Below are 15,994 nucleotides of genomic sequence, written 5' to 3'. Positions count from 1 at the left end.
GTCGCAGCAGCCAGTGTATCGGCAGCTGTGTAGAGTGCGGTTCCCTGTTGTGGCTGTGCATGCAGGAAGAAAGTGCAGGTGCTTGGGCTTCCCAGTCTGGCAAGCAAATGCTGCAAATGGGCATATCGAGTCCTGGAGCGCTGTGGGAAGCCCCCACCCTCCCCGTCTAGGGCTGTTCTCTGCTGGGGGAAGTGGAAATGTCTGCTGGGGGCCCATGGGCCGCATCCCCAGCCTGGCTGACTCTGAGGACAGGCAGTAGTTCCTGGTCCTGCTGACCATGCCTCCAGCTGCCGCAGCCCCTTCCCCAGGGTGGGTGCCCAGGGGTCCCACAGCGCTGCGCAGCAGCGTGCCTTGGCCCCGCTGCCTGACGTGGGATGCAGCGGCAGGGAGTGACTGTCCCAGCATCAAGGCGCTGAGCCCTGCCTCCTGCCTCTCCTGCAGTCTCCAGACCAGCTCCTGCCCTCTGCAGTTTTCTGTCCCCAGAAATAATACCTCGGGGCAGGGAGAGGAGGCTGAGGTCTCTGCTTGCCCTGGTGGGAACGGTCTTCTGTGCCTCCTGCAACCAGGCCACGCTGCACAGGGGGTCTGGGCCACCCATACTTCATGCAGAGCCACGTGGCCTTGGCGCTACCCCCCGAGCTCTGCAGCCCCACCACCTCCTGACAGAATCGCTTAGCAGTGCAGTGCTGAGCATCACCGTGGCTGTGCTCACCAGTGATGCACGTGGAGGAGCAGCAGCTCTTCTGCTTCTCTCCTTTCCCCTTGCCTGTTACCAACCCTTTCTGTGTCCAGCTCGGGACCAGCCTGTTCCGTGAAGAGCCCCTGCCGTACCTGGTGTACCAGCCCCTGCCCTGGCAGATCCAGTGTGTGACACAGAGCCGCCGCACCAGCCGGGACAGCGAGGTGAGGGCCGGCTGCTTCGCCCGCAGTCAGCCAAGGCACCCGCCTGGGGGGCGGCAGCGCCTGGTGCAGAAGGAGCAGCAGGCATCTGCTAACCCAACAGGCTGCTCGGAGCAGAAGGCTTGGGCAAGGGGGAGAGATTTTTCTCTTTCCCTTGAAAGAGAGAAAGTAGGGTAATGCCAGGAGGCAGGACAAGCCTGAATTTCTGTACAAATAGCTTTCCCACATTTCCCAGCTTATTTTTAGGAATGAAAATATCCTCTAGCAGACCTGGCATCCCAGGTGCTGCGGTTTCGTGGTGTAGAGACTGGAGTCGAGGAAACGAACCCAGCAAGCGTGGTTCTGTGCTGATTTGAAATGCAGATCTGGCGAGGCTGGCCTGTGCCAATGTACGTCCTAGGGTGCTACCAGCACAGCTCGCAGATCCGAGTTCTGACACAAAGCTCTCTTCTGCTTCTCCTTGGATGACTTTTGACAAATGCAGATTAATTAAGCAGTGCTCTGTAGTGCTCTTTAAGGGAACAACAGTGTGTTTGCAAGTTTCCCAAAGGGAACGGCTTGTGGAAAGCTTGGTGAGGCTCACCCTGTCCCTTTCAGAGCTTCGCAGGTGCCCCAAAAGGGACTGTTATCGCTGCCTCTGCCTGAGCTGTAACTAACTCTGTTGCATTTTTGTTCTCTACCTTTCTAGAGAGGCAGAAGCTCTCGGCACAACAGCATCTACTCAATTTCTGGAGAGAAAGGTGAGTACAGAGCAGGCAGGGAGACAGCAGTGCCCAAGTAGTAGGGGAAACTTATGGTTGTGACCATGGGATGCAAGAGAAGAGCAGGCATTGCAGTACCTGCACCCTTCTTGGCCTCTTTCCTCTTCCAAAATAGCCCTTACTAAAGTCACAGAGACAGATTTTTGGGAAGTCAGCTTTGTGGGAGGGAAGCCCTCTCGGACAGCTCTCTCCAGCCTATGGCTTGCTGGCTGTAGTGTGTGTTCAGTCAGTCCTCTTCCCTGTGGAGGGCACGTGGCTATGGACAGGCTGGTGAGATGTTTGTTAAAACCTACAGTACTGGCTGAATTTACAACAGTGTGTGTGTGCGCAAATCCTGCCTCCTTCATGCCATGAAACCTGCCCCACTGAAGCACATGGGTCAGTGTCCCCCAGAGCTGCCCCTCTTCCTCTTCTCCTTGGACTGGCAAAACCACCCCGAATTCTCCCCCCTTTCCTCCTCCTCCTCCTTGCTCTTGTCTCTGAGACTCTCCCCCTTTGCTGAAGTCAAGCACTTAGCAAAGAGGATTTGGAGCACTTCTATTCTCAGAGCAGCTGGGGTGGCAATCAGATAAAGGCAGGTGGAACGATGCTCTGGCAGCGTGGGGCTGGGCAGGGTGCTGAGCTCGGCCGTTCTCCCACAGCAGATGGGCCACTTTAGCCAGCCTGGTCGCTGTTTTGGGGGGTCTCGCTGCCCTGTGAGTGGGTGAAGGTCCCCAGGGCAGCCTGGGGTGACAGCGGCGCTTGCCTTGGCGCAGCGGTGGGGTGCCACTGATGGGCTCCTTCAGCAGCTGCGTTTCTTGCAGAGCTCCTGGCAGCCCACAGGGCGAGGGGCTCCCTCCTGCAAACATACACAGGTGCACGAGCCGGTGGCTCCCCAGCCTCTTAGATGGTGGGCAGGATTCACAGCTGACAATGTATCTTGTTAAGCAGGGCAGGGGGGAGCCGATTCCCAAGGAGGACTCCTTTTATTTATCTTCTTACTTTGCGATTTCTTTTAGGATGTGAATAAAAATGGGTTCAGGTGACAGTGGTGAGTTTATACAGCGGCATCTGGCACCAGGATTTCTGATGGCTGCTCGGGGGGTGCTTAGCAGTGACACGCCGGCTTAAAGGAGCACTGCTGAGCGCCTTTGATTCAATTCCTGTTGAATTTCACAATACTTCCCTAATGTCACATTAAGCATGAGGTGGGGAGGGCTCCCATTTGTCAGTGTGAGAGCTTTATTGCTGTACAGTGCCAGGCTTTTTTTTCTAATCTTATTTGTGTGTGTGGAAGTAAGTGAGCATCATACTCGGTGATTAAACGTGGGGAAGCTGAGGTCTTTGGGGAGTAAAGCTGTGTAAATAGAGGGCTTAGCGCTGCCAGGGAGGCTGGGCTTTTCTTTGCCTCCTGTTCCCTGCTCCATATCCTTCTGCTCTGGAGATGCTCCCTGGGAGCTGGTGGCGTGGTGGTTTCGTGCTGTGGACTCTCCAGCCTCTTTCACCTCCATAGCGGAGGGCAGCCCTCCTGTCCGTGGGTGCTCTGCGGAGAGCCGGGGTCTGAGGAGGCCAGTCTGACCCTGGGGGAGGAGGTGTGTGTGATGCCAGAGCCCTGCCCTGCTCAGTGGAGCCTGTTCAGGGCCCCTGGCACCACTGGTGCTCACTGCAATGCTCTGTTGTCACCCCAGGCAGCGTGACCCCTGATGCCATCAGCCAGAGCAAGTTCTTAAGCGATCCTTCCGAGAAGGCGGCCGTCACCATCCAGACCCACTTCAGGAGATACCAGCAGCAGAAGCAGGAGAAGAAGTAGATGTGTCAGCCACCTGTGCCCTGTACCGTCCCTCCTTTTTATCTGTTCTGTACCCCAGAGGGATTTGCGGCCGTGGTGACCGTGAACCTGCTCCCTGTAGCTTCTGGTGCGTGCACAGCTGTAGATGCTCTGCTGTTTGTGTTGCTCGCTGCTCAGGGTGAGATCTCTTTCCTGGTCAGTCCTTCCCCAGACAGCATTGCCTTGTGGGGCAGGGTACAGCTGGCAAGGGGACCTCAGCATCCAGGGAGTGACGCAGCGTTGACAAGCCTGTCCTTGGCAGCAGCAGCCAGGGCTGTGTAGTTTAAGACCCATCAGCTGTGTCGGTGGGAGTGGGCCCCCCACTGCTGGTAGCAGCTGTGGCTGCCCAGTTGCTGCCCAGGTGGGGCTTGTTTTGCCCAGCAATAACCCTCCCCTGTGCCTCCACCTCCACTCTGCTGCTGGAGCCGGGGTGGAACAACTGTCTTTGTCCCCTGCTCCAGGCAGCTGGCTCGCGGAGCTGCCGAGCACGGTGCCCCGGAGCTGGCCCGGGGCAGGAGCTGAGCCAAGCTGTGTGCTGACCATGAGCTGATCTTATTTTTCTTGGGGAGAACTGCCTGGGATGCCCCGGTTTCGGAGCAGGGATGGGGTGGGACTTGGTCTCCTGTGGCTGCATGTGCTGAGGCTGAACCCGCTCTCTGCCGAGTGGGGCTCCTTCCTGAGACAGCCCTCTGCTACCTCTGGCACTTGGGTTAGCAAAAAACCCAACCCCCTGTCCTGGTCTTGTGGTCCAGCAAAGCCCGACAGAGCCCTATTCCCGGCCTGGCAGGGACAGGACCCTGGGATTGTCCTGGGTTTTAACGCCCGTTTCCGAGCGCTGGCTTTTGGAGGGTGCAGAGTTGAGAGGGAGTATGAAAGCGCCGATCTGTGGACCGGCAGAGAAGCAGGAGGGCTGCTGTGGGCAGGGGGGTGTGCGGTGCCGGTGGGGAGGGTGCTGTGTGCTGTCCCACGGTGGCCGCTCTGTGGGATGGAGCGGGGCACGGCGGAGCTGCTGGCTGCCATCGGCGCTGCTCTGAGCGTGGTCTCCGCTGCCGCCTTGCTGGGTCTGATGCTGGGCTTTCCATGTGGAGCTCCTGGGCTGAGCCCCTGAGCCCTTTCTGTCCTCTTTGGCCACAAATATCTGCAGCCCTTCTCCCAAGGGCTCCATCCCCAGCTGCCCCTGCTGATCTTCAGCTTCTCAGCGCTGGTGTTCTGTGTCTGGCTTCTGCTCGTGCTCAGTTACTGCCTCCTGGTTGCGGTTGGCATCTCCGGCTGCTCGTCGCTTTCTGGAGGCGCGTCTGGAGAGCAGGGCTGGTGGTGGTGTGGTCTGTCACTGTGGTGGTGCCAGCTGCCAGGCTCTGCTGCGGGCAGCCAGAGCTGGCTGTGCCAGGAGCTGCGTGTGTGGCATGTAACGTGGTGTCTGGGGGTTTGCTGGAGCGCTGTGCAAGGCAGCTGGTAAAGCTGGTAAACCCAAACTAGCTCTCTGCCTTCAATGGGAAATGGTCAACACACTCACACGCACCCACCCCCGCCAAGCTCAAAAATCCAGAGTTTGGTTAGTGTGGCTTGTCCTTCGGCTCCCGGTTTGTTACTGTGTGCAGCAATGTTGGGAGAGCCGCTGCTGCTGCAAGGGCAGGGGGCTCGCTGGGAGCAGGGGGTGCTGGGGTCTTACGGTTGGGTGCTGGAAATTTGGACTGTGTTAAATGATGCGAGGCCAGGGTTTGGAACTGCTGGGGAAGGGAGGGTGAAGAATTCTTGCTAAGATGTAGAAGGAAATCCGTACTAGCCAATTACAATAAAGAGGTATTAATCTGTGGTAATCTGTTCTTCTTCTTATCTTGCTAATCCACTTACTCTCATGGCTGAGAACACGCTTGCCTTTTCTTGCCTCTTCTATTTAAAGTCTGGGATTGGCATTTCAGTGGTGCTGCATGGCTGCCGAGCTGTGACATTGCTCTGAGATGGGGGTAGGCACTTGGCTGTCTTTAAAACCTGTACCACGTAAAGCTTTTGAAGTCTAATGTGCACTGAGCTGTTCTGGAAATCATTGGAAAAACACTTGAGGTGCTAGTTTGCTTGGCAGCACTTTCCACTGATGTTGGGGAAAGACAGAGGGGCAGGAGGGGTTTCACTCAAAGGCGAACGTTAACCTGCGTGAGACAGAGCTGATTTCTGGATGAGGTGACATGGGCTGCAATGTGCAGGCGCTGCTGTGGGGAGCCACAGATCCCCCGGGGTGGTGAGGGGGTTGCAGCCCAGCGAGGGGCCCGGGATGCTGTGGATGATGCGAAAGGCTGAGCTGCTGCTGCCCGTCCCCCAGCCTCTCTGGCCCCTCAGCATCTTCCCTGGATGACTTGCATTAAAGGTGAGCCAAGCCAGCGCTGTGTGGTTCCGAGGGACCCGGTCAGAGCTGCGCAGCGTGATCTTCAGTGTTCAGTTGCCTTTGCTCATGTTCCGTCTACAAAAGCCGTACAAAATCCATGCGCTCCTTGCATGCTAAATTGGAAACTTACCATTTTTTTTTTTCTCCAAAAAGCTGTTACAATTGAGTGAGTAAGAAATGTCATGCGTAGAAGTAAATGCTATTCAGAACAGATCTTTGGTTTGTTTCTTAAAGCTGAATCCCAAACCAAACGCAGCATGCATGCTGCAGCAGCAGCCTAGCCCTATTTCATGCATGGAGTTGGAGGCTGGCTGATTCCTCTTGACTTGAATTCTCAGCACATCAAAACCAGAGGCTCCGGATGCAGGGCAGTAACCCAGATCCTCATTCCAAGTGTGGGGGAAATGGCTGGCAGAGGCAGAGCAGCACAAGCAGCAGTTCAGGCAGAGGAATTGCAACGTCCTAGAAGGGGAACCAAACCCTATCTATAAACTGTCTGTCCCCAAGGAAAGCTTTACAGGGAAGTAAGGTGTTGATACGGGGTTTGGTGCAAAATCACAAGTGGGAAATATTAGCACTGGCGTTGTGGCATCGGGCACGGTCCCTGATGCCTTCCCACCAGCCTGTATGAAAGTGCAATTAGACTCCTCTGGAAGGCAAAGTTCTGCTCTGGGTAACTAAACTGTTAGTAACAGCATTAGCTATTTTTGTCTTCCTGGGGTAGCGGAACAGGTAAGGCAGGTTACCAGCCCTGGGCCGCCTGCCTTGGCTTTAGCTGCTCTTGCTTTCACTGTCAGGTGTGCACGTACAAAAGGGGAAGGTGTAACTGGCATTTCTTTGGTGGTTAATTGCTATGGCTGGTGGTAAAAGCCAAGAGGAAAGTAAGAACAAAGCAAGGTGGGGAGCCATGCCCTGCTTCCCTGGGCTTTACCACATTGTGCTGTGATGTGGTGGAGCTGCGCGGCGCTGTCCTGTGGGAGCTGTGCACTGTTGTGCTGTCCTGTGTCATGATTCACCACGATGGGAGGCAGCGACGCCATGATTCATGTGCTGGATTCACTGGGCTTTGCTGTGCTGTGCTTTGCTGCTGCACCGCCACTCATCGTGCTCAGCTGTGACTGAGGACAGCGGTGCTGTGCTTCACCTCCTGCGCCCGTGCAGCGCAGTGCAGTGCTGCGCTGCGCTGGGGAGCAAGAGCCTTCCTGCGAGCCAGTCGCTGTGCGTTGCGGGATTCACGCACGATCCTGGAGCTGCACTGCCCTTCCCCTGCGCTCCTGGAGCAATGCCACGCCGTGCCGGGTCTGTGCAGCCGGTCACCCCTCTGGTGACTGTCCTGCACAGTGGCTCATCCTGAGCTGCAGCTAGCCAGCACTTTCCAGCACTTTGGCACGGTGGGAATAAGTACCACTTACCTGGGGCGTGGGTGCTGTGGCACAGCCCAGCAGTTGCTGGGGCATCCTGCTCAGTGGTACCCATCCCAGGACCCTGCTCCCATCCCTTCCCCTCCTCCTGTCCCGGGGCTCTGCCGGTTGGCACAGCTCGGCGGGAAAGCGGGCACGGCTCGGCACCGCGTGCCCCTGGGCTTCGGCAGCATGTGTTTGACTGCCTGGATGTGTCTGGGCTGTCCCTCTCCATCCTCCTGTGACATCCTGGCCCAGCTACTGCCCTGCTCACTTAACAAACGCCCACATATAAACATAACCTTTATTGCACACAGCGCTGGGTTTTTTTTCATAGAAAAAGGTATTAACACATAAGCATTTGCAAATTGAAGCAACTCCTGCTGTTTTCAGAACAGTAAAATAGCATGCAATGTCTTTTGAGACGTTCCTTTTTAAAACCACCGACAAGATCAGGGAAAAAAAACAAAAGTCGCTGAGTCTTTCCTTGTGCCCCTTTCAAAATGATGTGAAATATATATATATATATGTTTACATATATATTATATTTTTAAATCTGTAACATCAAATTCTTTGTGCCCTGGTTTCTTTTTCTGTTCGGAGAAGAAGAAAATAGCTTCATTTATACAAAAGAGTTCATTATGTACAAGTTTGTTAATTAAATATAAATGGTGCAGGGAAACGAGCAGTGTCCGTCGCGGGTGGTCTCTCCGCTTGCCGCCCTACACCAGCGTGTAGGACTTGGAGTAGGCTCCAGCACCCTGTTTTTGAGACCTGCCTACACCTGATGTGCTCATTTCTAGGAGTGAGTCCCTGGAGCCCCCCACTTTGGAGTGTGTGGGCACCCGCACCTCGGCGGTGGCAGCAGCAGCGGGCTCGGTGGCGGGGGGTGCCGGGGCGGCGCTGGTGGCGGGTGCAGCGGCGGTGCTCGTCGCGCCGGGCATGGGGAGAGTCCGTTGAGGTAAGGTGGTTGCGGCGGAGGCGGGGGGAGGCAGGCCCAGGGGCTTGCTGCCGGGCTCCAGCGTCATGTGCCGGGCTTGCGCGTGGTACGCCCGGGCGAGGTTTCGGATGGAGGCTTCCCGCGGCGGCACCACGGGGCAGGGCTCGTGGGTGTCGGGCTTGCGGAAGAAGGCTTCCGACTTGACATAGAGCGGCAGGTTGCAGTAGTCACCTGCAAAGGGAAGCAGAGCAGGGTGAGGCGCTGGGGCATCGTATATAGGACATGCAATACAACCAGCCCGCAACTCGGCACGCTCTGAGCAAGGCAATGTATAGAGCACGGCAAAACGCAACATTCAGTGTTTCCGTAACACTCGACAGGACACGTTATGTGGGTGTAATGCTAAATGTATCTGCAATAAAACGATACCGTACAACACTCTAAAAACATTCATTCTTTTACATATAATGTCATCTGTAATAAATAACACTGTGCAATATGTATTATGTATGCAGGCTATATTGTGTTATATCTGAGAACATTAGCGTGTGATAGAAACCAGTAGTATCTATGGTGGTATATATCAACCACATTCTCTTCTGTAATGTATTTTGTGTAAGTATTTCTACTGCATTCAAAACATCTATTATGGTATAACAGGCTGTTTACACCAGCACAGTATAATATTTGACATACAGTACACATCAGTGTTTTATACTATAGTGTGCTACAATAATAGATTATGCTATGTTGTGTTGTGTATCTTAATTTAAGGATATATGTATATATAAGACTGCATTATATTGTCTTATGTTGGCGTTATGTATTATATCATAAAAGTATAAACATGTAGTTTATTGGAAAACATATATAACACTATTGCTTTTAATTGTATATGTTCTGTAACACAAAAATTACTACACTAATGCATTATGCTGTCTTTTTTAAATAGCATTATAGCGTCTCCTACAGTATAATGCAATCTTTTAGTGCAAATATGTGATACTGAGTATACAAATTATGTAAACTAATATATAGAAAATCCATTTTAAATATACGTATTACAGAATTTATAGTTAAAATAAGATATGCATATCCAGTATACGTATTATTTTTTCATAATACTTCTCAAAGGAGTATTAGCTACACTGCATAATATATTGCATCTCTAGATATAATGTGTGTAGGGTACTGAATGGTGCTGAGAGTCGGGTCCTGAGTGGTCGTAGGCACTGCCTGTGGCGTGAGCACTCCTTCCCCTGCCTCCCGTGACAGGACACCGCAGCCTTGCGCAGGGAGGGGAAGGGAGGGGGGGAGAAATGCAAATAGTAAGAAAAAAAATTAAATGGGGAAAAAATGGCAGGAAGCTAAATGGGAGGAAAGGAGAGGGGAAAAGTGCAGAAAAGAAATGTGAGGAGAGGTGAAAAGGCACAAAGTAATATGAAGATAAGCTGAGAAAACTGAAGAAAAGAAAAGAACAATGAAGAGAAGAAGCCAGGGGGGGCGGGACAGAGGGGAACCGGGAGGAGAACGAAGGCAAATGGGGGCAAACAGGGGTGAACAGAGGTGAATGGGGGTGAACGGAGGCGAACCGGGGGGAACCAGCAGGAATGGAGGCGAACTGGGGGGGGGAACAGAGGCAAACCAGGGAGGAACCAGGGGGGTAATGAAGGCGAATGGCAGGGAACCAGGGCGAATGGAGGCAAAGAGGGGCGAACCAGGGGGAACCGGGGGGGAACGGAGGCGAACAAGGGGGAACGGAGGTGAACCGGGAGGGGAACCAGGGTGAACTGTGGGGAACAGGGATGAACTGGGGCGAACAGAGGCGAACCAGGGCGAAGGGTGGCAAACTGGGGGGAAGCAGCAGGAATGGAGGCAAACCAGGAGGAACGGGGGCGAACGGAGGCGAATGGAAGTGAAGCAGGGGGGGAATGGAGGTGAATGGTGGGGAACTGGGGTGAACCAGGGGGAACGGAGGCGAATGGAGCAGAACTGGGGTGAACCAGTGGGAATGGGAGTGAACCGGGGAGAACCAGGGGGAATGGAGGTGAACAGGGTGGAACTGGCGTGAACTGGGGTGAATGGAGGAGAACTGGGGTGAACGGAGGGGAACCAGGGCAAACTGAGGGGAACCGGGGAGAACCAGGGGGAATGGAGGCAAACTGGTGCGAACTGGGGGGAATGGAGGGGAACCGGGGCGAACGGAGAGGAACTGGGGCAAATGGAGGGGAACCAAGGGGAACCAGGAGGGGGATGGAGGCGAATGGTGGGGAACTGGGGTGAGTCAGGGGGGAACTGTTGCGAATGGAGGGGAGCCGGGGGGAACCGGTCAGGAGAGGAAGAGCAACAAGCAGTGTGAAGAGAAGTGAGAAGAAAAATGTGAAGAGAAGAAAAAAACGGTGAAGAGACATGAGGAGAAAAACCCTGGCGCTGTTTGGTTTTCATTTGGTTCTGTGGGGATCTTTTCCCAACCCCAGCGTGTGCTGGTGGGGCTCCCCGCACCACCTCTGGCTGTCACCCAACCCCGGGGCACCCTGCACCCATGCCGGGGGGACCCACAGCACGGGGAGCTCCCCCTCCAAAGCGCTGGAGAGAGCTGCTTCTCCCCGCTCCTCTCCTCCCTTCTCTCATTAAAGGTACCAAGAGAGAAAAAAACAAAAATAAAGCAGCAGCAGCAGCAGCAGCGTACAGCTACAGCTACAGCCAAAGCGCGGGCGTACGTACTCTTGCTGGCCCGGTGCGGGATGGGCACGGCCACGCTCTTGCCCCGCTCGCTGTCCTGGGGTTTGGGGGGGGAGGCTGTGAAGCGACAGATGCCAGGCTCTGAGGGGGTGCTCATGGAGGTCATGCTGTCGGCGTTGTCGGTGGTGCCCGTGGTCATCTGGTCAGAGGAGCTGTCGGAGATGAAGCACTCGGTGATCTCGAACTTGGCGTGCTGCAGCTGCTCCTCCAGCTTCGCGTGCTCGTAGGCACGTGCCAGCTCCTCGTAGGTAGACGAGGCACTCTCTGTCGACACCATGCTGTTCCGCCCCTTGTCTGCGGAGAAAAGGATGAATCACATAGCTGGGAATTTTCCCTGGGAATGCCGTTTTCCACATCACTGTCACCATAGGAACGCCCAGGCTGTCCCCACTGAGGAGCCACCACAGAGCCCTGCAGGCACATGCTCCCAGCGCACACCAGAGCGGCCACATCCAGTAACCCGGAGCTCAGAAACTCCCAGCAGAGCCAGGAGCACGGGGCAGGGGCCACCCCCACCCACCCCCAACTCGGAGAGAGCACGAGACCCGGCACAAGAGCCAAGGGCCCGTTACCTGCAACTGTGTCATTAGTACAACATCATCAAACACTACAAATCGGAGCACACATCTCGGCACCGCTGCTTTTAGCCAACAGCAAGTGGCTCTTGCAGGGAAAGTCACGGTTCCACTGTCCCTTGAACTAACGGTAAATTCCCTGCTGCCTCCCCAAGCCGCGGCGTACCCGTGTCCTGAGAGAGGCTGGCACTGTAGCTGTCGCTCTCGGTGACAGTGATGCCGTGCTGGGAGCCCACTGTCCTCCAGTCAGAGGTGAGGGTCCGTGCAGGGGTGGACGCCTGGCACTTGGTGAGGGTCCACTGGCTGGAGTACCGGTTGCGGGTGCCATGTGCAGACTTCACAGTCTTTCTTGACACGGGGTCTAAGGCACAAAGGTGACAAGAGTCACAGCAAGTCACTCCAGAAACAGGGCAGGATGCTGTCCCACCTCCCTGGAGTGCTGCCTGCTCCTCCTGCCCTTACCAACTGCTGCTTTTACGTGTGGGGGGACAGAAGCACCCCTCCAGCAGGGAACACGTGGGGACCAGCCGTGGTGCCCCTGCGCTGATCCCAGCAAACCACCCCAGCCCCACATGCGCAGCCACTCACTGGTGCCGGGGCGGATGTCCGACATGTCGATGAGGGGCCCCGTGTTCTGGATCAGCGCCGGGTGATGCAGTGAGACGCCTGTGCAAAAGCTCTGGGGGTTCACTGCCTGACTGAACTCCGTGTCGGTCACCGGGATCGTGGCTTTGTCATCCCCTGCAGGAAGAACCTGCAGCTCAGACCACTTTCTCTAGCCAGGAGCTCGCTGCAGGCACCAGGTAGCCCACGCTTAGTGCTGCCGCAGGGTCCCCGGGCTTCCCCACCGGGGCACAGGGGCACACGTGGATGGGGACTTGCCTGGCGGTTCTGCAGGCAGGGCAACGGTGCAACAGCAACACCCAGCGAGGCAGAGCCTGGCCAGGGACACTGCTGCGGGTGCTGCCAGCACAGCCAGCAATGGCGCAAGGGGAGCAGGACCCGCCCTGCCTTGCCATGGGGTAGGAAGGGGATATCCTGGGGACACCACAGGCTTCTTGGGGCCAGGCAGGATGCCAGCCCATGTCCCGTCCCCGGGCAGGTGCTGCCGTGGCCAGGGTTGGGGCTCCACGCCGCGGGGAGGGCGCGGTGCTTACCCAGCTGTTTGATGCCTTCCTTGTCCTCGATGAGGAGCTGGACCCGAGGGATGTCTATGTGCAGTCGGGGGCCCTGCGGGGGACCCTTCACCGGCGTGTCAAAGCTGCGGTTATTCTTGCTGTGAGGTAAGAGGGGACGCAGACCCGGCGATTACCGGAGAGAGCCTCAGCGGCTCAAGCCTGGCAGGGGCTGGGGCTTGCCACCAGCCAGCCCACCCGGGGCTCAGCTGTCCCCCAGGTGAGCTCCAGTGTGGGTGACAGGACCCTCCAGCAGGCAGAAGCACCAGGCTGCCGTGCTACAGTGGCCAACACAACCTTCACAGGTCTGAGACAAGTCATCAGGGCTGAACCTGAGCTTAAAAGCATCTAGGATCACCCCCGCCAGCCAGCATTCCCCACCCACCGCCCACCACCCGCAGCTCAGAGACCCACCTGATCAGCATTTCAGCCAAGCTCTTGGCATCTGTGCAAGAGACACAAACAACAACAATAAAATTTTTTTTTGAGAGAGCTCTTTAGGGCGTCATGAGCTGCTCCAGGAAAGGCACAGCTCCGTGGTCCAGTCCCGTGTGCTGTGCCCTCTGAGCCCCATCTCACCTCGAAGTCTCTTCAGCCGCTTCTCCTTCCTCTTCTTGCGGATGATGAAGAGCAGGGCCACTCCCAGCGTGGCCAGGATGACGGGGCAGGCGATGGTGAACAGCTTCTTCACATCATCACCCTCCCCTTGGGCAGACTTGATAGGGGGGATGGTGCCTAGGGCAGAGCACGGGTGCGTGGGTGGTCAGCACTGCCGGGAGCCCCCCACTTCGGCGGTGTGGCCCCATCCTTGTCCCCCCACTCACTGCCATCGTAGTCCAGCGTGGCGAACTGCATGGTCTCGTTGCCGCAGCCGGCACTGTTGCAAGCCTTCATGCGGAGCTCGTACCACGTGGCCTCGCGCAGCTCCGTCAGGAACACCTCGCCGGAGCTGTTGGTGCGGAGGCTCTGCCAGACCCAGTTGCCCTTGGGCCGGTACTCCAGGACGATGGCAGTGATGGGGCAGCCCCCGCTGCTCCAGCCCTGTAGGTTGAGCCTGGCGTGCGTGGAGTTGATGTGGGTGAAGAGGTGCTGGTCCTTGCTGAAGGAAGGCTCTGCGGGAGAGGAGCCATCAGGAGGGCTGCTGTACAGAGGGGACCGCAAGTGCCCCCCAGCAGGGCAGGGACATTGTGGGGCAGGCTCACCTCTGCCGTGGGTCTTGGCTTCGATGATCTCACTGATACGGCCGGCCCCCACACTGTTCTTGGCTGCCAGCTTCACCTTGTACCAGGTGCCGCACTTGAGGCTCTCCAGCTTGAAGGAGCGCTCGGAAGAGCTGATGAACACGTCCTTCCACTCCTCACTGTTGTCCACTGAGTACTGGAGCACGAAGCCTGTGGGAGCAAGGACAGGGCAGTCACCTCTGGGCACGTGGGCTGCCAGGGGGTGGCAAGCAACAGCCGGGCATGGCGGAAGAAGTGGTTACTGCCGGCACGCAGAGCCTGCCCAGTACCCTGCACCCCCTTGGGGACATCCCGTGGCCAAGCCCGATGCAGCCTGGCAGTGCCAGGGCACCTGTTACACACCGACTCTCGCCCGACTGCACACATGTGACGGTGATGGAAAGGCAGCCCTCTGCTCTCACGCTGCTGACGTGGGTTAGCTAGCACAAACCCATCAGCAGGGGTGAGCTGCTGCCCTCTGGACCCTCCACACTCCCTGAATAGAGGTTGACTCGTCTGCTTGCTCTGCCTACCACACAGGCCCAGGCAAGAGGTGCACAGGCACCCCCAGCAGCTAGCCCCCTCCCGAGAGCTCTACCAGAGCCCCCTGGGTGCTCCCCCATGACCCACTCCCCACCTGCTCCCCTGTCTGCGCATCGCCTGCCTCCAGTGCCACCAGCACGGCCCCCATCGCTCGGCTGCACACAGGAACACGAAACGTGATTGATTGGTGCGAGGCTATAAAGGGAAAGCCAGAATTAACTAGCTCCCTTGGGAAGCCGCTAGGAAGTTGCTTCTGTCATTGCATGCTGCCGCCTCTTCTCCCTTCATTAAGAATATTACAAAGCACACCGTGTCCTAGATGATCAAACCTGTTACACCACTGTCACAAGACACCTGAAGACGGCTCACCAGGGTTTCCCGGGGAGGGGCAGGCACACAATCGGAGCTTTGGGCGAGCGATATGCTGCCGAGTACATCGGTGCCCCCCAAGGCAGCACATCTCTGCTGCTCTGCCTGTCCTGACCTTTTTGACTACAATCCCAAACTTTCATGGCACATTGATAGATTTGGTTCTTTTTTGCAGGTTATTTGGCAATTCTCAAATCAAAACAACAGAGAAAACAGGCTTTCTGCCTTTGCACGTGAGCCACGAGCCACGTAAGGCAGAGCGTGCAGGACCACTCCCTTTGCCAACGCCAGCCGGGTGCCAGCGCGGTGATGCCCAAGGACCCACGCAAAGGCACACATGGTCCTCGTGGCACTGCTCTGTGAGCACCCAGCTCCAGCTCAGGCAGAGCAGGGCTGAGGGAGGGGATGCCTCTTGCACCTGCCTGGTGTGAAAGCTTCCCTGCAGCAGGGGGATGGGGATGCCAGGACCTTCCCACAGGCACATGCCTTCCTGGCCATGTCGAAGCCAGCCCCGGCACCCCCACACTGCCCACGAAGCCTGGCACCCTGGTGCCTGCCACCGGTTATTTATTTATTTTGTACATGCAGCATGTTTTTAATATTTCTAATCCAATTATAACCAAATTTATCAACAGAGTCCGCTGGAGTGAAAGGCTGCTGGCTGGGGAGATTTGCTTGTAATTACTTTCATGCTTTTAATTAATTGTAAGCGAGGTCTCCTTCCTCACTCCCCACTCCCCCCTCTGCGTGCAGCTGTTTCAATGTCTAATTCCTGAGATGAATCAGAGCAGAAAGGAGGCTCTGGAAGGCAGTGGTGCTCCTGGAGCCCTCCTGAAGCCCCTCAGCCTGCCAGGGATGGGGGATGATGGGGGATGGGGGAAAAATCCTGCCCTGTCAGGTTCAGAGTCCATCAATGCAGGAGACACGGACCAGCCACAGGGCTGGCCCTGGCCACCAGCACCTGAGCGATTAATGACATGTCCTTTGTTAGCTACTTCAATCCCTGCATCTTGTCCAAACCACCTTATGAGCCCCTTCATTAGGACTGGCAGCCCTCCTACGAGCTCAGAGGCATCAGCTTTACTCTGGAGTATTTCTGAGGTATTTCAGAGAGGGGGAAACTGAGGCACGGAGACAAACGTTCAGGCACACCACTGCATGCTGTGCACGCAGACACACACC

General features: G+C 56.4%; 1 protein-coding gene across 1 annotated transcript in view; it reads right to left on the bottom strand.

Moving 5' to 3' along the window:
- Nucleotides 1–7,538: 7,538 nt before the first annotated feature.
- The window catches only part of DSCAML1 (DS cell adhesion molecule like 1), a 113,974-nt gene continuing 105,518 nt past the window's right edge, over nt 7,539–15,994 (bottom strand). The window contains 9 exon segments of the mRNA XM_055728570.1: nt 7,539–8,419; nt 10,913–11,224; nt 11,672–11,866; nt 12,094–12,246; nt 12,663–12,781; nt 13,095–13,125; nt 13,260–13,415; nt 13,505–13,792; nt 13,883–14,071. Coding sequence (XP_055584545.1) covers nt 7,971–8,419; nt 10,913–11,224; nt 11,672–11,866; nt 12,094–12,246; nt 12,663–12,781; nt 13,095–13,125; nt 13,260–13,415; nt 13,505–13,792; nt 13,883–14,071 — 1,892 coding nt within the window. The 3' untranslated portion in view covers nt 7,539–7,970.

The sequence above is a fragment of the Falco cherrug genome, chromosome 17 (assembly GCF_023634085.1).
Source record: "Falco cherrug isolate bFalChe1 chromosome 17, bFalChe1.pri, whole genome shotgun sequence".
In the NCBI taxonomy this organism is placed as follows: domain Eukaryota; kingdom Metazoa; phylum Chordata; class Aves; order Falconiformes; family Falconidae; genus Falco; species Falco cherrug.
Note: the sequence above shows the minus strand (reverse complement) of the source record. Positions and strands in the feature narration are given on the sequence as shown.